This window comes from Rhea americana, unplaced genomic scaffold (genome assembly GCF_003343005.1).
Source record: "Rhea americana isolate MKP2758 unplaced genomic scaffold, rheAme1 scaffold_119, whole genome shotgun sequence".
Taxonomy (NCBI): domain Eukaryota; kingdom Metazoa; phylum Chordata; class Aves; order Rheiformes; family Rheidae; genus Rhea; species Rhea americana.
Window position 1 is genome coordinate 1,944,905 of NW_028185250.1, and position 24,891 is coordinate 1,969,795.

General features: G+C 34.1%; 1 protein-coding gene across 3 annotated transcripts in view; it reads left to right on the forward strand.

Annotated features, from left to right (window-relative positions):
- DNAH8 (dynein axonemal heavy chain 8) overlaps positions 1-24,891 on the forward strand; it is a 158,308-nt gene that overhangs the window by 16,718 nt on the left and 116,699 nt on the right. Inside the window, exons 10-26 of one of the 3 annotated variants that reach the window (XM_085319940.1) lie at positions 536-637; positions 3,392-3,538; positions 4,358-4,555; positions 5,458-5,534; positions 5,974-6,073; positions 6,188-6,307; positions 7,454-7,589; positions 8,552-8,739; positions 9,852-9,932; positions 12,086-12,202; positions 14,786-14,905; positions 15,730-15,871; positions 16,922-17,034; positions 17,883-17,989; positions 18,131-18,136; positions 19,421-19,517; positions 23,839-24,019. In XM_085319940.1, the coding sequence (XP_085176066.1) occupies positions 536-637; positions 3,392-3,538; positions 4,358-4,555; positions 5,458-5,534; positions 5,974-6,073; positions 6,188-6,307; positions 7,454-7,589; positions 8,552-8,739; positions 9,852-9,932; positions 12,086-12,202; positions 14,786-14,905; positions 15,730-15,871; positions 16,922-17,034; positions 17,883-17,989; positions 18,131-18,136; positions 19,421-19,517; positions 23,839-24,019 (2,032 nt within the window). The remainder of the gene's footprint in view (positions 1-535; positions 638-3,391; positions 3,539-4,357; positions 4,556-5,457; positions 5,535-5,973; positions 6,074-6,187; positions 6,308-7,453; positions 7,590-8,551; positions 8,740-9,851; positions 9,933-12,085; positions 12,203-14,785; positions 14,906-15,729; positions 15,872-16,921; positions 17,035-17,882; positions 17,990-18,130; positions 18,137-19,420; positions 19,518-23,838; positions 24,020-24,891) is intronic. The other 2 variants (XM_085319930.1, XM_085319949.1) reach the window with 2 other exon arrangements.

The following is a 24,891-nucleotide window of genomic DNA, read 5'->3' on the forward strand; positions in this document are numbered from 1 at the left end:
TGTTATCTGTATCTGCATTCACATCCTGTCTCGCTGTCCTTACAAAATTGGGGATTTCCATAGTTGAAAAGTAGAAGAATGCTGTCCTTTGTATAGCCATAGGAGACCAAGGCAAAGGGATATTGTTAGGATAGAAAGTTCTTTAAATGGCAGTGTTTAAATAAGGGTACATTGCAGAGTGCAACAGTGACAACATAAATGAAGATTAGCTAGAGTTAAATAACAACTTTTCTCTTTGTACTTGAGTTATGTTTGGTGACATGCTGTGTTTATATGTATATATTGCCATGCTTATAATTTATATGCATTCACAAATACTCTTAGACACTTAAGCACATTTCTGGGGATGTTTTAAGAATTTTTATAGGATGTTTGGCTTACATATACAATAATTAGCCTGTATTATTCCCATAGATAAAATTTATATGAACTTTGATTGTATTAAGACATGCATGTGGGAATTTTATCTGATTTTGAGAAACAAGTAAATTTTCTTATAAGCTTGAGACCTACTTGTTACATTTGTCTGCACTAGGTTACAAATCAAATGGTCACGACATGTAAAGCATATATTACAGATGGTGGCTTGTCTCGTGTATGGGAACAAGAGACACCAGCAGTTATTAGCAAAATCAAGGTTTGTATTTTGTTTTTTTGATATTTTAACTGATTACCTATTGATATTTACTGTTAATTGCATGCTTAATGAAGGGCAGCTCTGTAATCAAATATTTTATTACTCAGAATTCTATAACTTAGTGTAATAAAAATTTCCTCCTAAGTCAGTGCTTCAAGGTTAAATATTGCTCTTAAAAACATGTATATTTTATACAATTTAGAAGGGAAGCAGTTATTAAATATATAATTTAAAACTCAAAGTAACCATGGAATTGAAGGTAACAAATAAAAAGGGAGGGCTCTTAAAAAGAATAACAGTACATCATTAAAGAATAGTAAGCAATTTCCAAAAAAATGAAACAAAGGTAAATAGCAAATAAGGCAAGTTGAGGGGAAAAAATTGGGAGATGCAGAGTAAGGATGTATGTATGATAATAAGCCTCACTAGTAATGTGAAATAAAACAGAGGATGGGAACAGGGTACTGACAAAGAAGGAAAAACAAATTCTGATAGAGTGCCATGTAGGAAGGAAAAACTGTATTTTCAGAGTGAGAATGAAGAGTTTGGAAATTAAAAGAATGAAAGGATTTTAGAGCATGACTGGTACTGTAAAAGTTACAAAATAGGAAACTGACTTCCTGAAGGCTAGATAAATTGGAAAGGAAAAAAAAACAAGAAAATAGAGGCTGTAGGGAGGAAGGCAGGGGGATTGGACAGGATGATCTCCAGAGGTCCCTTCCAGCCTTACCAATTCTATGACATTAAAGCTACTGGAAGACAAAATACAAAGAAGAACCAGAGTATCGTCAGTGAGAAAATGGTTAGTCAGAGGAATAATGTGTGGTGAGGAGAAAAGGTAAGAATCAAAGAACTTTCAAGCTGGAAAAAGTCTGATGGTGCATCTGAGGTGATTTAGTTGTATTATTCTATCTACTAGAATTAATTTAATCGTGGTAATATGGTTCTCTGCTTGGAAAGATTGTATTTGGAAGGGGATTTTGAGCTTCCTCAAATCCTGAGGTGCACAGCAAGCTTCCGGTCAACACAGATTGGATCCATCTTTATCAGTGACCCTTTCTTTGGCATCATTATAGTAGTCTTGTATGCTTTTGGTTAGCTGATACATCTTAATTATTAATAATTCATAATAAAAAAATGAAGGAAAGCAGGAATGTGGCTTCTCAAGGCTGGAACTGATAGGGAAACAGCATCTAAGAAATACTGAAGGAAGGGCTCCAAAGGCTCCAGAAGCATATATTTTTGGTGATGGTCCAGGTAAATGAAATGGGTCTTACCCATTTCATGATGCCTTCAGTGTTTTCCCATTTCTTAACTCACTGGCATTTGTTAAATTAGAATGACCTTTTACATTTCTCACTGATCATAACTTTTACATCTGATAATGTTTGAATATTTAGGCAAATATTAAAACAACCGAGCAAGAGGACTTATTCTTCAATCTCACTTTAACTTAGAGTCGTCAACTACAAGGCATGATTTCAAACTAGCTGTCATTTCAAGCTTTTGGACAAGTGACCTCTTTTTCCAAATCTGCTTTCTGCTGCCACTAGGGAGAATTTTCTGAATAGTCTTTCCAGATGGTATTTTCAGCGTTGCTGAAGTGGGATATGGGTACTGTCTCAAGGACTCTTGCTTTGTGATAATGCCTCAGGTCATCCTAAATGGGGTGGGGTCTGCTAAAGCAAATGTCTACTTAGTAGATTTGCCTTTTGATAGTCTTTGGCGAGATCTTGTGCTGCTTTAAATCTTCTGGGACAACTATTTCATCTTTGGGCATTTTCCTTCTTGGGAAGTTAAAAACATTTTTTCTCATCTGCCTGTGATAGCCAGAAGCTTCAACCTTTTTCACGTTAACAAATTCTGCTTGTAGACCTCCCAAAATTGGGGAGAGGCAGCAGTCTCAGTGTCAGAGAATCTAACAGCAGCTTTGAAGGTTTGCCTAAGAACGATCTTGTTCTTTACCTTACTTAGTGCCCCATTCTTCACTTCTTTTCCCTTTTTAGAGGTAGACTGGCACGTTGTCATCAGATCTGGTGAAAAATGATAGCAAATGATTGGGTATTAGACTACTAAAAGCTATATACTCCAATTTGCCTGACTATTTACCGGTATATTCCAGTAGGTCTGTGCTCTTCAGGTAATTCTTTCAAAGAAGTTTCCTTGAGTAAGGCTCTTTCTTGTAGCTAAATTTATTAGACTTAAATTTCACTTCTGGATTTCCATTTTGGTGGAATTCATTAGCTCTTATAAATAATTTCCTTTTTGAATAGCTTTTATAAACAGTTTCCTTTAATTCCCCTGAGGGTCGAATGGACTACTTCTATGCCAAATTTCATTCTGTTTCTTCCTTATCCAAGGGAAAATCTGGCAATTCTTAAGTAAAATAATGGCTTTTCTTAAATATTGAAATATCTCTTTTTTTAGAACAGGAGTCATCACCTGCTCTTAATTGACCTCTAAATAATTCTTAGCTTTACCAAAACTAAAACTTTCCTGCACTCCTTTTGGTGCTTCATTTTCCTATATCATGTCTTTCACTGGATTGTACAGCTCTGTGTCAAAGTGTTAGAAATATTTCTACAAACAGAAAAGAAAAACAGTGTACATAAGTCATTACAAGCTGTTTACTGAAACTAGACTTGCTGATGATTAACTGCTTTGTGATAACAGTGGTTTTTGGGTGACTGCTCCCAAGTTTCTTACCTATAAGCGTAGCATAATGAGTATGGTAATTGTTCTTTGACTACTTAGGACTGCATTTTTCTATTGAAAGAATATCAGAGATGCTTTCATAAAACAAGGCAACAGATTTTGGAAACTCTAGGAGAAAAGACATTTGAAGTATCGGAGATGTACATTTTTGGAAAATTTGAAGCGTTTTGTAGAAGATTAGAAAAAGTAAGTATATTGCAAGCTGTTATTATTAGTAGAGAAAAGTGGGTCCTCCAAAGAGACTTAGCATTAGATGCTCATAATTGACCTATGAAGGAGTTTGTGGAATTCACTAATTTCTCTCAATGAAGAGTTAGAGTAATTCACTCCAGTGTTTTACCAAATAGTTTACAGTTTCCTTCAGAATTGTCAGTTTCTTTGTATGGTTTTTTTTTAGTATATTAGTTATCTAATTAATATAGATTTAGACCCTTTTCTTGGAGTTAAATATCCCACCTCCTATCCCGTTTTTGTCTTTCAAACAGTGTGCTAAGTCATTTAAAAACTCCTCCTACCACCAAACACTGTTCTTCTGATGATTCTGTTGTTTGATGTAGTCTAAACATTTGGCTTGCTAACTTGATGAAAAGATTTAAAATCAGCATTGGTAGAGCCTACATGGAAAAGATAATAGGTGCTCTTAGGTGCAGAATAAGGTCAGAAGAGGGATAAGAGGATGATGGGGCAGTTATCACAAGGTAAAGATTCTGAGGTTCTTTGGCATTTTTCCATATCATGTAATAGATATACACTAATCTTAGAGGTTGTGGTTTTTTTAATATTATGAGAACTCTTCATATCATCGATATGTGTGTGTCCTATCTTAGCACTTTTTTTCCAATATAATGCCATTTAATCGAACAGTCAAAACTGAAGGGGAAAAAAAAATCTTTGCCATTTCTGAGTGCAGTAGTCTGAGAGGATTGATTATTGTTTACTTTATGCAGGTTTTAGTTTGTAAATAAATAATTTATTAGGAGCATGAACATGACTTTTCTATTTCAGATTACAGAGATGATAACTATTGTGCAAACTTTTTCTGCACTGAGTATGTCTACCATTGAAGGGATAGATATTATGGCAGTAAAATTCAAAAATATCTACCAAAGTGTTCAAAAGAAACAATATGACATCCTTGATCCACGAAAAACAGAATTTGATGTGGATTTTGTGGACTTCATGGCAAAAATTGAAGGTTTAGAGGTAAGTAATAAATCTATCTGTGATGTACTTGTGGAAAAATGTTATTGCTATTTACCTGGTATTTACATAGATGCCAGCGAGACTTCTGGACTGTGAATAGAGTACGTTGTTTTTCTTTTTGTGCTTTCTTATGGAATTTATGAAGATACGCTTTCAGATTTCAAAATGTATTATAAGAGCTTTTTACTTAACTCTTAAATTGTTTGCCTTTGAAGATATTTAAAGATCCTTAGGTTCAGGCACCTATATCTTTGAAAAGAAATCAAATAATTGGCTGCTTCCTTGGAAGTAAACTGTCAAGTTCCACTACAGTGCAGTGTTACATATAGAGTTTTGACATATGACTAGGAGCCACATGTGCACTCAGAGTGCAAAACTGAAACTGGCTTGGGGAAATGGGTTCAAATGATACCTAAACATTTGGAATCTCTAAGGTTGAAGGTAGCAAGTGCCCAGATTCCCAATGAGAGTCGCAGATAGATCACAGGAGGCTCTTTCAATGTTTCCCTCTTTCCAAAGAAAGCTGTAAGACATAGCACTTACTCCTCTTATTGCAGGTCCGTTACTGTGCAGCTAAAATGATAAAAGTCATGGGACCTGAGAGAATTACTAGATGGAATTGGCTTACAGCTTGGTTCAATCTTGAGCAGAACAAAGTTGCAACTGTTTTGAATAAATTGTCCTTTGTTTTTTTTTGTTAAAAATGTTTGACCTTTTAAGAGCTTACTTAGCTGACACTAGCTGTTATTGCATTTATTTATTATATTCAGCAAAGATCTATTAAGGCTGGTAGTTTGTGCTTTATAAGAAATAATTTGTAATGGTATTATATTAAGAAATTACTGTATTTCAAAATGCTATTATATGACCGGTAAAACTGTAGTAAATTATCCATCTTTTAGATGCAAATACAAACATTTATGCGTACTTGTTTTGGGAGAATTTTGTCATCACGGAATGCACTTCAATTACTTCAAAGGTATTGGCAGTTATGTTTAAAATATTTTAAAGTAATTTGAAATGACTGATTAGCGCGATTTATATAATACCGCTAATTTCAGAACTAATGGCCTAATTAAGAGCTCTTCATTATTGGTGTTATTAACTATAATCTTTATAAGAAGCTTTGATTCTTAGCTTTCTAATATGCATCAAAATATTCTTCTGTTTCTTCATTTAATTACAGTTTATTTTGTAATTACATAAGAATTTTTTAAAAAATTAAAGATTTTTTTTAAAAAAGCTATAACTTAAAGCAAAAAATTGCAAATCCAAAAGCATTTTCTAGATTTGTACTACTTTCATGTCATGTGACATTCCTGTAGCACTCCCCCTGCCAAAAAAAAGCTATTGTGTTTCAGAAATACCATTTTTATGTGTTCATTTTAATAATTGTAATTGGTTCTAATCCAATGCAGGTTTCAAAATCTGAGAATGCCATGTCTTCAAGAAGAAATAGCACATACAGTTGGTTGTATTCTTCAACATTATGTAGCAGAACTTGAAGCTACTAAAAAGGTACTTTATTCCTCTGCAGTAAACTAAAACACCATGTTAAAATAAGAATTTTAATATGAAAATGTTGTATTTGTTCTTATGTCTATGTTAAAGCTTATATTGTCCTTACTGTAGCTTTACCAAATTCAGAAAGATGACCCTCCTCTTGCTCGAAACATGCCACCTGTAGCAGGAAAGATTCTGTGGGTGAGGCAGCTTTTCAGGAGGATAAGTGAACCAATCAACTATTTCCACGTAAGTTGATGAGAGGAAAAATTATGCATTTTGTTAACTAGTGAAATGTCCTTATTTAAATAATTTTTGTAAAGTGGTCATACTGTTTGTGTCTTTGATGTAGTCAGTTCTCATATACTGGGCAAGCTGTGTATTTGTATATGAATTGCTAGCTAATAAAGATATGATTCAAAGTAACCATTATTGTGGGCCAAAGAGACAGTGTTCTTTGACTTATCGCTGAACCAGCACCCTTAGCTGGAAATACGCACTGAATCGTTGACACTGATGTCTTCAGATAAAACATCATCCAAGAAATATTCCACAATTTCAGACAATGGTGTTTTTTTCTGGCTCTGTCTGTAATGGATAAGACTGAGGCTTGTAAATAAGACTTGCGTCCTATACTTTAAATGAATATCTACCTCTTTTATTCCTCTAGCCCTACAGGATTCTCTAAGGATAAACATGTCTCCTTACTAAGCCATTGCTAAGAGTACCTCAAGGCAAACACATTAACTGTCTGACATCCTAAAATTGTGTGGTGTGCATATTCTGGTACCACTGAAAAAGCAATCTTATAATAAGTACCCACACAACTGCTACAGTATTGCAAATGAGAATCCCATCACCAGCTTCACTGCAGAGGGCCTTTTCCGTAGCCACTCTGCGTACAACAATGTGCGTGAGTGGTTCTCATACAAAATATTCAGGACCTCCTGTTAAGTTAACTTCTCCTGTTCAGTGAAGGATTTTATTTTTCTGTTCCCTTAGATGGGAATAATGATCACCTAAATCTACTCCAAAGATGACTAACACAAGTAGCATTGCTTATTAAAAAAAAGATTTTTAAAAATAATTTTTAGTTGCTGTTCAGTCTTGAGTAGAACTGAGCATCCATTCCAGTAGGAATTACAGATGTGTAAAACAGCATAATAAAGCTATGGCTCTTATATATTTATTATTTATTGCTTACAAGTTCTTTTACTTCATTATGCTGTAAGTTGGAATGATAAATAGTTGATGCAGTTTTTAACTCTGTAAATATAATTTGTGATATTGTAAACTGAAATAATGGGTAGCAAAATAGTTAAAATGAGAGAGGAACCTTAATAGTATGCTTTTGTTTTGATATAGTTTTAATTTGAATGTACTATGTTTTAATAGAAAAATTCAGATATCTTGAAAAGTCCAGAAGGTAAAGCAGTTGTTCGATTATACAACAAAATTTCGTATGTATTGGTGGAATTTGAGGTACTTTATCATAATGCATGGGTGAAGGAAATTTCACAGTTACAGTATGGTAAGTAATTAAATATGTAATTGGCTGTTATTGAATGCTAGGTTTACATAATCAAAATGGACAAATATTTAAGCCTCATTTACCCTTAAAATGTTCGTATTAATCATAATTGAATAAGCAGGTCCAGTAATACAAATCTGTGTCCCTGCATGGCTTTAAAACTTGGTTTTGATGCAGAGAGTTGCAGATTCAGTATACAGTTTGGCAGGTAACTGGAAGAAATGCAGTGAAAGAAGTTCAAGGCCCCAAGTAATTCATTTTTGTATTCAAATTTTCATGTATGCTATTTAATAATTCTTGTTTTCTTTCCATGATAATAGCTCATACAGTTACAGGATATATCAGTCCTTCTTGGATAAAGTATTACTTTATGCCTAGAAAAAATTGTTTGATAACAAAGCTTTGAGAGTTTAAGATTAAATGAGAATATATATTTTAAAAAATGCTGAGTATGTTCTCCTATAAATTATAGAAGTTTTGTGGCTTCAAATTTGCAAGTAAATGTATAAGAATAAAATCTTGTCATCACATAGTCAACAGAAGTTCATTAAAAAGCTCTTTGAGCTTTTATTTACTTCCAAATTTTTGGAATATCTCTACCTAAGCATTTATCTTCTGAATGAACATATCCCTTTAAGATACTGAGCATCCCTTAGCAGCTTGGGGTCTCCAGGTTCCTAGAAAATGAAGTTCATATTTTTTTCCTAGTTTGAGTTAGAAAAATTATGCCAAAAATAATACTAGGTCTGATGCTTGTTTAGATGGTGAAAAGCATGTTTATATGGCAGAAAGCTGGTACTGTGGCAGTCGATTTTTTAACTGAGAACAGCATGAAGCTATTTTGAAAGACGCAACATATATTTAATCACTATACAGAAATACTAGAAATCTATGCTCCTTAATAATTTATATAACAGAAATAATTGTTTATCTTAGTAATTAATGCATAAGTATCTTTACAGCATTACAAGCTACACTACTTGTGCGTCATCCTAAAACTGGGAAATTCCTGGTTAATTTTGATCCCAAAATTCCAGAGATTGTCCGAGAGACTAAATGTATGATAAAGCTGGGTCTGGAAGTACCAGAGCAGGCAAAAAGGATAGTAAAAATAGAAAATAACCTGAAGTCAAACAAATTATATTTAGAGGTAAGCTCAGAAATGATCACTATTACTTTTTTAAAGAAATAATTTCTGTTTTGCTATGATAAATCTATGATAGTTGGCCTTTTGCAACATATTTGTTTTAGGAGTAAGAGTTATTACATTTTTGTAAAAGAAAAAATAAACTTGTCAGCCTGGATGCATGATAAAGTTGGAGATCAGGTAGTTAAAGAGAGAGTAAATTTTTGAAATGAGCAAGTAGTTTTAGGCACAACAAGCTTTCCAAATGTGGTCCTCTAACTTATGTATTTGATCACTTATGCACACAAATATTAAATACAGAAATAAATAAAAAAAAATACATAAAACATATATACAAATCCTATATATATGTGTTTGTGTGTGTGTGTATGTGTGTGTATATATATGTGTGTATATATATATATATATATATTCTTTATATCCTATGAAATGATGAATATATTCTGATGATGAAACAGTTGGAGCTATCTGAACTGTATTCATGCTTTGAAAATCAATAGAAAGCTGTTTTATGGAGTTCTTTAGAAGCCTAACTTGGAATTCTGATATAATCCTATTTGAAGGGTATGGTGACACACAAAAGCATCAAGAACTCCGCAGTATCTGCCAGAGAAGTTGGATTTCTGGTACTTGTTGTAGTATTTACTCTAAAATTTTAGAGAGGCTCATCTTGGGGATGAGACATGCAAGATTTTGAGTGGTCTCTGGCACACTTGCTTGCTCTTTCGTGTGTGTGCTTGCTCTTAGAAACCAAAAGACAAGCCAGAAGGATACTCTCAGTTTATAAATGAGATTTTAATTGTCTAAAGCATATGACTGTCTCTTTGGTTGTTGTGCATAGAGACTAGAAATGTGTGACATGAAGGCTGCTTTAATTCCTCCTTGATCTATTAATGTAACATGGTACAGTTTTATTACCTTCCAGAAATCATTTACATAGGTATGTGTACTGTCTGTATAAATTTCTACACTTAATACATGTTTTCAATGGAATTTCTATACTACTTTCCTTGTCTTTTCTGTTTTTTTTTTTTTTTTTTTTAATCAGGCTGTTTGCTTCAGTAAAGAAAGTACTTAAAATATTCTTGAAATTACTCTTCTCTAATAATTAACAGGGTCTTCTCCAATGTTACGAAGACTTATGTCAAGAAACACCAACAGTTTTTGTAAACTTAATGGCACCAAAAATGAAAAAGGTTAGTGTTACTAAATGAACTTCAGTACACTTCAGAATTAGAATAACTTCATAATAGTTTGTAATTTTAAAACATTTAGTTGGATAAATATGTGAATTTCATGAATTTTAGTAAAATCCTGAAGACCCAGTATAAAATTAAATAAAGTTTGCTTTTTGAATCTCTTATACAGTGCTCAAATAATGTATAACAGAGTAGAGTAATTTTAATGGCTCTGAGATGTAAACCCAGTAGTACAAAGAATATGTGCTTGGTGGATGTATTCATCTACACAGATCTCTGGCTTTCACATGTTAGTAAATCAGCATTTTTTGGTTTAGATGTTTTCATAGGAAAGTAAGCTTTTCTTTTTGCTAAAATATGACATGTCTTGGTCTTTGTCTTTGCTTGGGGAGAATTATTAGCTATGGGAATTGCATTTGTCACTTCAGTGATGCAGAAAAGTTATTTACTATACTAGAGGTTTCTTTGGAGCTGCAGAATGTCTATCCTCTAAAATATTTTTGTTTTATCAGACCTTTGCAAATGTAGATATGTAGAAATAAGTTGCTCTAATTAACTCTTTTTTTTTTTGATGGTAAATACTAACATAAGAAGTTTTGCAGTTTGCATAAGTTTGTGTGACTACATAATCTGTGTACTGAAACATGAGAAACAAAAATTTGTCCTCACTTTTAAGAGTTAAATTTTAAAAGACAGAGGAATAAAGTAGTCACAACATCAGTGATAACATTGTAGATATGATTATAAAGTATAGGGAATTGTACACTTCTGTAATTTAGAAGTACAAACAGGAGTAGAAGATGGTGATAAAAGTAATCTGAAAATGGCTTTTGAAGAAGGGACAAGAAGTCTTCAGTTTATAGGAAGGAGGGTATCATTCCAGTCCTAGACAGAACATAGGGAAGAAAGCACACACTTGAAGATGCAATGAGCATCACGAACCTGTGCCTACATTGTTACCATAATTTGATAACAACTCATTCACTACCTTAAATTCTTTCTTGGCTAGCTAAGTTAGTTGTCAGTAAAGCTCTCAACCCGGCATTGTAGAGTTTCATATATTCCACAAAAACACCTGAAGTATCTATTAGGATGATAGCAATATCTGTATTTGCTAGTCTTTTTATGTCTACATGAGCCAAATTCATTGTTTTAACTTCAATATAGATACAGCAAAAAGAGGCAATAGGATGAAAGGAGTAGGTGAAGTCCAGGCAGCGATTTGGCAAATATTGAAATGAAAGAGTAAATGTGAGAGGTGGCTATTCAGAATTAGGCATGAGTGGAACTTGCTCAAAATTTTTCATAATTTAAAATTGTGGTGGTAGTAGACTGGGAAATCAGTGAGAAGTTCTTGAGTGCTTGGTTAGAATTTCAGGGGAATCTACAAGAGTGGCTGGGACCTCTACACAAGAGGCTGGAAAACTTAATTTTCAAGGCCTGGTGGTAGTACAGGACCTTCTTTTCCTGAGAGTCACGTCTCCTTTTGGGGGTATAGGATCTGCAATGAATGAAGGACCTTGATGTAGGTAATGCAGTGACCTGAACAGGAGCTGATTTCAGCTGCACGTTGAACATCTTGGAGATGTCAGAAATCCAGAAGAGACGGACCATGGGGTAACTAAAAATTTAGTAAGGAAAGTTGTAAGGAAGGGAGGATTTTCAAAATATTACAGAGGCAGTAACAGTAAAACTTGGAGATAGTCTGGATGTGATTCAAAAAGGAAGGAATGAAAAAGTCATCAGGAATTTGGAAGACAAACTACTGACTGTGGTTGAGATGTAGGTCAAAGTACAAGTTATAAGAAGTGGTAGTAAACCTTAATTTTAATTCTAGGAATTAGTAGTAACCACTAATAGATAGTATTCTGGACAGGAGAGGGAAGATCTTTTTTGGGCATGAACACTTGGTGGTTGTGGAGGGAGAATGTAGTATGCATTAACACTCCGTACATACATCCTCACCATAAATATTGCATAATTTTTCCTGAAGTTTTCCTTGTAAACCTGAAACTTGCCTTACAAAATGTAGACACAAGTCTATCTTTCACCAGAGACCTCAATGATTCTAATACTAACAGTTTTTGTTTTAAATTCCTCTTCTATTAAGCCTATTTTCATCTATGAAATAATTGTATTTTTGTGCTTAGATGGAAGCTGTGTTGAGGCAAGCACTTACCATGTTGACTTGGTCATCTTTGACACTGGATAGTTTCTTTCAAGAAGTTGACGAAGTTCTTTATATGTATAAACAGCTCTTGAAAAAGGTATACGTGTTTGATCACTAAGTGAAATGACAGTTTAGGGAAATTATTTCAAGTACACTGCTCTTCATATTACAAATTAATCTGTTTAGTTTCTTTTGCACCACTTGAAATATATAAACATTTGGGGTTTTTTTAAGTGTATTCTTATTTGAAGAATTAAGTTCCCAATGACTCTCTCCTATTGTTGCCCTCAAATGTCTGAACTTACGGTCTCTTCTTGCAGTAGAATATTTGCACCGGTTGTCCTCAAGTTCTGACTATGATTATGATTGCTTTTCAGTCATCCTCTACTTTTGTGTGGTTGTCTGTATGCACAGTCACAGAGAAGATCTCTCTATGTAAACTTTACAATGGAGAAATTTTTTAGCATTAACAATATTAATAGCAGGCATACTGTGTGACTGTATTCTCTGTGCTATCCACACAGTAATAGAGGAGAGTGTCCTTTTCCTTCACAGTTCTGTCTGTGCTGTGCAAGTCTTGTGCTTTTTTCCTCTCTCAATGTTTGCTGCATAATTTCTGAATTCTTTTTCTAACTCCCTTCAGATGCTTGAAGACTTGTATTGTTCTTTTTCTTTTCACTATATAGGGCCTTCAGCTTGCACTTGATATTCACATTGTCTTTCTGGCTTTACTGTTGAACTGTATGGCTATGATCTCTCCTGGTAGCACCATAAATTATATCCCCTGTCGTAGAAAATAGTAGCTGGTGGATGTATCCACTTCTTTTTCTGTATGGAAGAACAACGTAATTATGGTTAAGTGCTCTGTTTGCCATTGAAACCCCAGGCTAAAATACAGATGAGCCTTCTAAGAAAACAGCAATTTTCTGAGCCTGAATATAGCTGAAATAATCATATGTTTTGGTGATATGCTCTATTTTCCTTAAATGTGTAGGTTTTTTACTTTCTGACTTTCTTTCCCTTCCCATATCAATACAAAGAGATGTAAACTCAGTCAAGATTACTGTGCATAGGATACTCTAAACAAATGAGAAATGATGTGGAACAGGCATATTGTGACAAACAAGAGACAGGATATCACAGATGCAGAATTTTTTAGTTAAGAAGTTAAAAATCGGACAGAAATCAGTTTTAATTGGATTCTACCATGACCAATCTGTTTAAATATAGTTGACTGAATGCTAATAATGCTATAATTTGGAAACAAAAACCCAGTGAAGAGATCACAAACAGTATAGGAACTGAAGACTAAACCATGAAGCAAGTCACAGCAAATCTCCTTCGTCTTGCAACTGGAAGCATGGCCAGCAAGATCATGAATAAGAAGCTAATCATCCTGTATTAGTATATCTTGATTTGTTACTCTGTTTTATTTAATCTGTCAGTGTATCCTATATAGCTGGAATAGCTGGAATGGTCTGGAGGCTGACTTCCTATTATTGCCAGTCTACTTAAAACTGCTGTTGTAACAACAAAGTTTCTCCAGTAATCTTTCATCACTGGCATGAGCCTCTCTATATATCTAGTATGGATAAAAACATGCAGTAAGAGCTCAGAAGTAGTCTTGGCTTGTGCCATCTCAGAATGAATATCAAAGTATGATGCTGTTAACTAGAAATCTGTGAAGGAAGAAGTAGATGGAAACTCCAACTCCTCTGAAGATTTTGCTTTCTCAAGCATTCATATGTCTCAGTTGCCCAGCATGGAACGAGCAGTTGCTTAAGAATTACAGGATTTTGTTTTTAAAACCTGTGCACAATACTACTGTTTTTAGAATTGTGTTACCACATTGTGCAGGATATGAATACATATACTCTCAGCAATCTAATTTTTATTTTCTGTAACAATAATAAACAGACTACTTCCAGATTTGCGTCTGTTCTGCTATTCATATTGCAGATTGTCTGCAATGGAAGATATTAATAAAGGCTAATTTTTGTGTAGGGCACTTGTCTTCCTTGACTCCCTCTGTAGTTAATGGAGAGAGAGGATGATTCATAGTAAGAGCAGACTGTATTTAGCCCTTGTAAATATCCCCTGAGTTACTATAACTCATGAGGCATTTGCTTTGCTTTCTTCTTCTCTTAGCAACAGGGGAAGAGGCCACAGGCACAAACTGAACCACAGGAAGTTCCACCTGAATATGAGGAGGAATTTCTTTACTGTGAGAGTGACAGAGCACTGGAACAGGTTGCCCAGAGAGGTTGTGGAGTCTCCTTCTCTGGAGATACTCAAAACACACCTGGATATGATCGTGTCTACCATGCTCTAGGTGTCCCTGCTTGAGCAGGGAGGGAGTTGGACTAGATAATCTCCAGATGACCCTTCCAGCCTCAACAGTTCTGTGATTCTGTGCCTCTCTGATCTTAAGGTCTTTTGTGTTGGCATTTTTACCTCTTCTTCTTTTTGTTTTGTTTTGTTTTGTTTTCCTGTCTTGATGCTTCCAATGCACTTTCCAAGAGGATTTTATACCATTTAGGGCATTTATATTTTTGCTGCATAGAGAGATAGGATTTTTATTTCTGTCCAAAACATAGTATATATATTACAGTTCTCTAAATGATGATACGTTGTGTTTTAAAGATGATGGTATGGTATTAATATGATTTTCCATTTTTAGGTTAATGATTTAAGTGAAGTGCAGATTGATTTAATATTAAAAGAAATATCAAATACTCTTTTAATTGTTTTACCAGTAGATGGTCCTACTAAAGTAGAAGAAATGTTGACCTGCAATGAGGTATGTGCCACTTCATATCCTTGAGCTTGAATTCTTGAACACATTTAGATAACAACCTGCAATTAGTATACATCTAGAAAATAATTATTCTCATTGGAGAAATACAGTATTTTTTTGATTAAAATATTTTACATCATTATAAAACTTAAAATATATAAAACTGTATAAATGGATTCTTAGGTATCTGAGGTATTGAAACTAACATGTCATATATAATTTTTATTTATTTAGCTGCTTTACCATTAGATACTGTTTTGTACAAGGATACTTGAGCATATGCAATCAATTTTTCCATGAATACTTATGCAAACTTTGTTTTTTAAGAAGAAATTAAAATATACTTTCCCATAAATTTGAGAATTTAACAGTTTTTTGGATTCCAGGGGAATCTAGAATTTTGGGGGGTTTCTTGTTTGTTTTTTGCAGACTGAGTACAAGTAAAAAAAAATGATAAGGACAGATGAAAGGGTTTATTTGGATAATTTCAGATTGTGTCTTCCTTTCAATTTTCAATGCTTTGTTTTAGCATTTAAAATTCCATTACATTTTGAAAATGACTTCTTTTTTCAGTTAAGGTTATACTGATAGTGTAGCAGAGCACTTATTTTTGTAATTTTGAATAAAGATTTTGGATTTGGTTTCTTGTTTTTCTTTTTGAAGCACTATTTCATTGATAGAACACTCAATAGAACACTCTTTCCTTCAAACAGTCTCAGTCTGAACAACCGAGTTTTCAGGGAAATATTTTGATCCTCCATGGAAAAGGGACAGAGAGAAAATTATCAGTGATACTAAGATAATTCATTGATATTTTTATTTAACAGCTTTACACTAAAGAATGTGCTGAATTATTGAATCACAAAAGTATGCACATTGAAGATGCTGTTCAAGAACTAATATCTGTATTTGAAACAATTTATGAAATTAAATATTCTAAGAAAACTTCAAAAAAACACACACTGCCAGGTAGGTGTGTGTTTATACAAAATTTTCTGTCTCTAGTTCTACACATTTAACTAGTAGGCATCAACATGAAATTTAGTTAATTTTCTTCAGACTTCTTTTTCCAACCAGACTTCTTTTCATCTGTATCCCAGTTCTCTCTTCATTTACAACTGCTAGGTTAAACCAATAGCCTATGAAATTAGGAGGTAATTTGTGTAATTTGGTGGTGGTTCTAGAATTAAGATGTGTCCTTCTGTTTATATTTCCAATTTTTTTTTCTAAAAGCGAGAAAGTTACAGTTCCATTTGTCTTAGCCACTTTTTATAACTCATTATTATTTTTTTATGCACAAAATACAATGTTCCTTCCTTCTCAGCTACATCAGCTATTTGATACTGTCTCTCTCCATGTGACTTTTCTGCCACAGTGGAATTGTCCCACAAATACCAGCGTTCCGTATTCAAAGACAACCTTTACTGTTTTGTCAGCTTAAACTGATACAGTTCACCATCAACTGCCAGGGTACAATGCTTGCAGCTGATCAGTGTGTTTAGCCCCAATTGCTCTGGGGTGTTTTATGAAGATTTTACCATTATGTTTGTGGTTGAAGAAAGACATTCTGCCCTAAGAAAAAATGTGTCTTTAAGCTCAATCAGCAGGAGAGTTCCTTTACTCACGTGGAATCTCCTGAGTTCAATCTTCTTCAGGTGGAGAAGCATGGTCAGAGTCACCTGTCCAGTGTGATGCAACCAGAAAAATCTGAAAAGATGCTTTTGTATTTTTTTATGTTGCTTATATTGCTTTCTGGCCTTTTCCAGTTGATATATCCATATCTACCTGTCTATCTTTACGTGTATTTGCAGTGCATGATGTTTGTTAGCCTGAGGCTAATCAGCTGGGCTGTTAATCTTATTCCTTCACAACTCTGTAAAATAAAACCAATTAGGTGATCCAATTGCTGCTACTAAAGTGAATAGCAATAATGTTCTGATTGTAATGGTAGGGGACAGTATTCTTCAAAGCAGATACAATTTTCAGTTAACAAAAAATACTTTCCTTTTTAATTTACAGTAAAAGAAAAACGTGTGGTATTTGGAAATAATGAAGAGGAAGGAGAAAATAGTTCTGTAACTCCTCCTGGTGATGACAGCAAGGATGATGATAAAGAAGATGACTTTAAAAAGGTATTTTATCATAAAGGAAACTTAAAAAGTGTGATCAAATTAGTAAAAATGAGTAGCTTGAGTTTTGGTAACAGAATATCTATGTTACAAGAGATCATCACATAGAAAACATCAAATATCACATGGAAATCATCTAATAGCTTCCCCATATAGTGAGTTTTAAGATGGATTTTAGTTTTAAAGGGTAAATTCTGTGTTATGTTGTTGCCCTTATTAAACAAATTCTTACTATGTGAGGAAGATTGGAGAGAATATTCTGTCTAAGCCATAACAAAAGCCTCATTGAGAAAGGTCACCTATGTACTTTTTAAAGCTTTTCTTCATATTCATCAGAGAAGGGAAGTGGAAGCAGAGAACAAAGACACAGAAGCTTTTAGTCACAGATGTAATAGTGCTATAAAGTTGAGTTGCTGTTTTGTTCTAGTGGTCATTACATGCTGGAGTTCTTTCTTGATCCAGTACAGTCAGAGGCTACTAGTTTTTACTCTTATTTGAAAAAGATACATATACACCAATATTCTTGGATAATTGTGTCTTCTTTCACATGGTGAGCTCCACCTCCGTTTTTCTGACTGAAGCCTCTTGCATGCATTCAGAACTCAGACTTTTGTCTCTGAATAGGGCAAATAGTTTCTTTAGACTTTGCATTTCACCCTCTTTTCTATGCAACTTTTATTCATTTACTTATAGCTATTTTTCCTCTTAACTTCTGTGCTTGTGTTTCTCATGTAGCTTACAGCATAAATCCTTTCAGACAAAAACTAATCTGTTTGACCAATACCTTTTGGAATAAACTTCTGTTCCTGTCTGAACATGACAGCAAGTAATGTACGTTTTATCTGTTACAGAAATGTAAAGAGATGGTTGCGTATTTCAGCCACCAGCTGCTAGACAGTCTCCTGAAAGCCACCCGACTGTCTTTGGATACTCTTAAAAAGAGAATATTTGTTTCAAAGTAAGTTGCAAACGGAAGATTCCTTCAACAGTATTACCAAAACATAGTTATTTCTACATTAACGTAATAATAGAAACATACATTCACACTGTGTGCACATGTATGATTAGTCAAGTAGTTACAGACAATGCTTGAGTCGAGCAAAACGTTGGAAGCCTTCAGTTCTTGTTGTGGTGATGCTTTGCGCTCACGCTTTTCTTTTATGGATCACATCTTTATAAGTTCCATGTACTTCTTGTTGCACATAAAATGAAATTTCTTTTCACTTTTTTTCCTCTACCTGCAGCATTTTTTGTTTATTTCTGTTTTTTTTCCTTTGAGATTACCTTTAAGATGCTATTAGTATAGTTAGTGTAGTATATTTGTCCCACACTTATGACTAAACTTAAATGACCATTCCAAGTCATATATGGTAGCTTGTCCATGTGTACATCTTACTTTAGATTATCTCTGCAAGCATGGCAATGTGCTTAGAGTTATTTCTCGTGTATTTAAGATTGTCCATATGCTCACTATGAATTCTATATGATAGTAACAAGAGCCATGTACTGGAGTCTTCACTACTGGACTGGGAGTTTACTTTCAAGGCAGATTTGCTTTGGTATAATATATTGTATACTGAAGAACTAGCCTACTTACAGTTCTAGTAAGATAATTTAGTAGAAGCAAGTGAAGTTGGCTATTTTTTGACATTATGATTGTTGAAGCTTGAGGGGTTTCCTTCCTTTTTCTGAATATATCTTTCAGAGAAAAGATACTGAAATTATGATCTTATATTGATATCAGTAGGAATTCTTTTGTCTCTGTCCATCTGTAATGATGAGAGAATTATTTCAACTTTGTTTTTGGCTAGGGCATCATATTGTTGAATTCTCCCTTATTTGGTCACCATGTCATAGCATTTAAAAATTGTTATTTGCCCCCCCCTTTTTTTTAGTTTTAGTTTTAATGAGTTTAGATCATACGTTTATCATTTTGTACTAGCTTGTTGCCTTTGAAATTTTTTTTGCTTTATTGAATATTTATATAAAAATGTACTGCTTTAGTTTTTGCATGAAATGGTCAGAAGAACCTTCTTTTTATGCTCTTCTTAAAATGCTGACAGATTTCCATTGTTTTTGAGTTGAGAGGTTAAAATCCAGAATCAGAATATGTTCTAGATAAAATAAAAAATAATAAAAATCTGAAAGTAGTAGCTGGATCCAAAGTAATCTTTGCTTGAATGATAGCAATCTGTCTATTACCGCTTAAAAATCTTTAATTATCCTGCTTCTGGAAGTTCTGTGAATTAGCTGATACCTTGATGTGGAAGTTCTCCATGAGGATTTCTCCCAGAAGAAGAACCTCCTGAAAACGATATTCGTAAGATGATTTTAAGGAGTTTCATGGTGAAGTATTCATAACACATTTCAAAATTATTTTTTTCAGAAGTACATATGGGCGAACAAGTTTTTTTGTTCGTGCAAGCAAATCTGAAGAGATTGTTTCTTTCCTAGAAGCTGAAGTACACTTGGCTATTCCTAATGTGGTAAGTGATACGTTGTTACATAGATAAGGTAAAATATGCTGTATGACAATTATCTCTGCACTCTTCTTTTGAACGGTCATCCATTCAGGCAGAGGACAATTGCTCAGGCCTGTCAGTGTGCTGCCAATACTGGTGCTCACAGTCCCAGTGTCTTGCTGGAACTTGCAGAACCTGGTGGGCTTTTTGTTCTTCTGTGTTCCAATAATTATATCGCAGTCTGGTAATTTGCATAATGATTATAGTGTTCCTTTAGTGTTTGAATTGTTAGGAATAAATTTTTTCTTTTTGTGTTTTTTTTAACCATCTTGTTCCTTGTTTGATTTAAATTCTTTGTGTAATAGAAGTTATGTACAGTATTTTTGCTTAGCTTGGCTGTAGTCATATCAATAGGAGGAGAACCAGAAGGAGGAAAACTGAACAAAAGGTGAGATGATTCAAAAGGAAGAGATGAGGTATGGATTCCTGTGTGCAAAAAACAAATAGACAGCCTGATTGCAAAAAGCTCATAGATGCATTTGTTTTCTTTATGGGTAGAGTAAGATAATTTTGCGTTAGCAATTTGTATTTTTTTTTTTTAGTTTATACATGAGAAGGTAATCAGTTGCTTTACAATCAAAAATTTTGTATTCTTGAAACGATAAAGAAAGGTTCTACTTTATAGTGATACTCGTTTTCACATTGAACCTGTGTTTGTATTGGCATTCTGTTGTACATTCATACTGTGTGTACACACACGATATTCAACATCTGTGAAAGTGTTAAATTTTTATGTTGCCGGTATTCACACAAGTTTAATCCCTCAATCTCTGTCTGCTGCACATGGAGTTCATGCAGCTATAGTAAGGGAGGCGTACATACCTTTTTTTTTTCCCCCATCAAGTCCTCTGAATTGCTTGAGTGATCCAGAGAAGCCATTCTGTGTTACTAGATAGAACTGTATCATAGGTATTGCTGTTAATAACTTCTTTTTAATGTATCTGAGCTCTAGAATTTTCATCTTGGGTTTTAGCGCTCGGATGGACATTTATAAACATTCCTTTTCCTTCTTTATATTATATTTCACTTACAGTGTATAACCTGTATCTCCCTAAATGGTTTCAGAACTCTTAGATCTTATGGCTGAAGAATCTCTTCTGATGGACACAGTTATTGCCTTTGTCACTTTAGGTTGAAATATCACTCATATGTTTTATTGCTTATAGGAACAATTAAAACTGTCTCTAGAAATTATTTATAGAACAGTGAATTCCATGGTCAGTGTACCTAAAAGAAGATACTACAGCTGAAGTGTGTCATTACAGAATTGGCTCCCAAATTTTTCAATTAAAAAAGGAAAAATAATCTGATTTAAAAAAAAAAACTTTATTGGTTTCCTTGACTGATTCTTATGTTTTGCCATTTTCATAGCAAACCTCCCCTGATAGCTCTTGGACATCCTGCTAAAGCAGCAAATGGAGAGTCTAGTAGAGCTTGTGTTCCAGGATCAGGTGCCTGTGGCAGTAACTCTTATTTCTACCTGGAGATGTCAGTAGACTAGCAGACGTAATGATGAAACATCATTATGTTTCATCTTTAACAGGTAGTTGACAGAATATGAAATTAGGTAAAATGAGTTTGCAACATTTATTTTCCCTTCAGCGTAGACTAGACACAGATATGCATGTTTAGTTTGGTGAGTTTTTAAATTATTTCAGTCTTGGCAATAGATTTTTTTTTAATTGCCTCCATATCAATGCATTATAATAATATTGCTATATCAATAAATAATTGATTTTGTGTGTGTGTGTGTGTGTGTGTGTGTGTGTGTGTGTTGATGGCTAGCATTATCCTCTGAATTCTGACAGCCCCAGACTTCTGTGGTTGTGAAGGCATAGAAAATTAATTTTTTGATGTTCTGAGTCCTTTAATTACTTGTGAGGAAATCCATGAGATATTGTCAGATACAAGCTTTATGAGATTTAATTAATAGCTTCCTTAATTTAATTGTTAACATTTTTTTTTTTTTACTATTTGACCTGTTTATGTAACTATTAATTTTATTAATAGTTTTCATACTTCTGGCATTTTGCTGTTAGTCCTGGTACAGTAATACAGATCTACCTGATAATATTTTTCAACACAATGTGAAAAGCATTCTTATTGTTAATTTAGTTGAATACTTGATTTTTATTTTTTCTCCTTTGTTATTTAAGTAATTCCTAATGAAAAATACAGGCTTCTCTCATTTGTGATTTCCATTATTCTACAAGGCACTCCTGTTCGCACACCTCTCTTTTCCTGCTGATGTGCAGCTGTCATTTGAGAGCAGCAGTGTGTGTTAGTGGACACTGGATTATTAGGAACAGTCCCTGTTTGTCTCGGAAAAAATGAATCTTGCAGCTATTATCTTCATTCTAAAGAGAGGAGACTCTGAGGATCTGTTCATACCTTTGTATGTGACTATTTATATTCAAAAGCTCAATTTCAAAATTGGGAGACTCACTCACAATTCTTGTTCTCTGAGAATACTACTTTTGTGTCTTGATCATGTCTTCATACATAGGTACATACCTTGATCATACATAGGTACATACCACAAAGGTTAAGACTTGCTGCCATTTCAGAGCTTTCTGACCTCTTCACAGCATCAAAGGCCTTTACAAAAATTCTGTCTCTGGTAATCAGTTGTTCTTGTGGGTAGGAGGGGGAAGTATATTTGGACACTTCATTCAGCAAGGATAGATTGCTTCGGGTGACAATCTCCCTTTAAATGTTTAAGTCCTGAGGTGAGTATACAGAAATAGTATTTTGTTCTCATAGTGATGGAAATTCATAGGAGCAGTACTGCTTCCTGTAGTAGGTAGAGCTCTTCTAATACAAGATAGATTTTGGACTTGAGTCAGTTTTACAGTGCGTTTAAGTAGTTGCACAACAAGATTAGTAAGATTTTGGTAAATTCTTTGAGCTATATGGTCACATGCATTTATGTGACACTGTATACGAAGCTTCATGTTTACTGATGTGTGCCCATCCTCCACCTTATCCTACATAGAATTAAATGTGTCTTTGTCCTGCCTTTTTTGAAACTAATGTTACTCACCCCAGTATAGTTCAAAGAGGTTTGGGGTCCAGATTTTCTGGCTGTATGCATACTACTAAGTGAAACGCAGTAGGAACTATTCTCTGACCTCAAAGCCAACTGAAATAAAATGGCTTATGCTGTTGTTAGGAATAGCCCCTGTTATGTTTTATGTCCCAAAGTGGGCCTGAATTTTGTCTGGGGGAGAGCTATTTTGCATCATCCTGAACTATGCTAGGGAGCATACAACATTTATACAATGTGGGCAATGGCAGACTAGAGCTTATGTCTTGACTCTGTTCTGGTTAGTAGTTTTTTTTTGATTCAGATGAGGAATCCTTGTTTTCCTTCCAGTTCTTTTTACCATGCACATTGATAGCTGAATCTGAGTTTTCTTCATCTTCTGGGTTGGATATTGAATAGCTTTGAGAATTAGGATGTCAAATCCTTGCCAAATGTATAAGTTGAGATTTTCAGGACTACTGCATGGAATTCCTTTCGTTTACTAAATGCTGTGCTTTTGCAGAAGTTTTTGAAATAATACTACATCATTTGTGAGAAAAAAGCCTTTGGTATTTATTCAACTAGAATCCCTGGGACCTTGATCCAGGTGGTTGTTGTAGATTGCCTGAAGTCACTCATGATGTGAATGTATATATAATAAGCACAAAAGAAGGAGAGTTTTTTTTTTTACGTGTAAATATTCTTCTTTAAAATAAGTTGTCTGTATATAGTTCTATGACCAACCCTCTTACAATTCTCTCTCACAAATTTTAACATTTTTTTTTAAAAAATCTCCTGTGATTAGGAGGAACGGAGAGGAAGATGATGATCTGCCATTTTTTAATCCTATGTGATTCTAGTGTGCCAGGAAACAAGGCTTGTAATGTATTCCCACAGAGTGTAAAAAAACAAACAACCCCCAAAAATACAAAAACGATCCCCCCCCCCCCAAAAAAAGCTGTTCTAAATGTTGTAGAAACTGTAAGAACTGTTGTCAAAAAATACCCATCTACCTATACCTACTTATCAGTTTGCTTATGGTATGACTGTACAAATGGTAGGTCAGTATAGCGTGTTTCATTTCTTTAGAGGCAATTCTGATCCAGATAGGCTCTTAAAGTTGTATTTTCCAGCTTCTCTCCTGGGGCAAGCACCACAATTCACCGTGAGCAGAGTAGGACCAAAGACTTAGATGCAACTGAATGTGATCTTTTTTCTTTTTTTTTTAATCTCAATAATATTTGTAACTATTTTGAATAGGTAATGGTTCCCAGTTTAGATGATATACAGCAAGCCATCAATCGCATGATTCAATTAACATTGGAAGTAAGTCGTGGAGTTGCTCATTGGGGACAGCGACATTTACAAAAATCTAATTTAACAACAGAATCAGGCACACGAAAAATTGCTTCAACAGGAAAATTAGCCAAAAAAGAGGAAAGTAAGTTCTTTTTTTGCTTATTTGAACTTTTTACTTTTAAAAAGATGCCATTAAATTTAAATATTTATGAATGTGCTCACTTTGTTTCAGAGGGACCAACTGGTAATTATTTTGAGTAAATTTCTTGTTTTTATTTTACTAGCTGTATTTTTCAGAAGTAGCTTTTCGTGCTCATGTTATTAGAACGCTTCACCAAAGACTTAAATTGCTGGCTATACTCCTAAAATGGATTAGAAAACATTATGCATATAATGTTATTGTCTCAGATGATTCATTACCCAATTACTAGTCTACTGGTTTGGATCTTTAAAGACAGGGAACTCGATTACGAGTTTCATCACAAAGTTTTCTATGATCTTGAGCAATTCATTTACTTTCTCTTCAGGTGTTTGTTCATGTGAATATTTGCACTATGGATAGATCTGCAGACATTGTAGTTTTTTTTTTTCCTTAGTATTATTTCTAAGTATCTGTGCATATGTTTTGCAAGCATCAATAAAAGCCCAAATATGCTTTCCCCATTACATCTTCTTAACTAGTTGGCTGAGCCAGTGATCTGCACTATAGTTATACCTTTATTGTGATTCCTTTGGAATATCCTTAACATCTTGTGGGGTGTCATTTTTTTTTCTGATGGTGCAGAACTGGGACTTTATTCTTCTTTGTTTGGTTTTATTCTCTTTAATGGGCTTAAAGCAAGGTGGCAGAAGATTGTCCTCATCAGATAGCCATAGTTTTTTCCTCTACTTTGTCAAAATGTAACATTAGCAAATGCTTGTTTTTCATCACCTTTAAGTTACTCACTAGATGAGAACATCACCAACACCTACAACGGTATGTTATTGTTTGGGCAGTGAGTTCTGTGGAGTTCA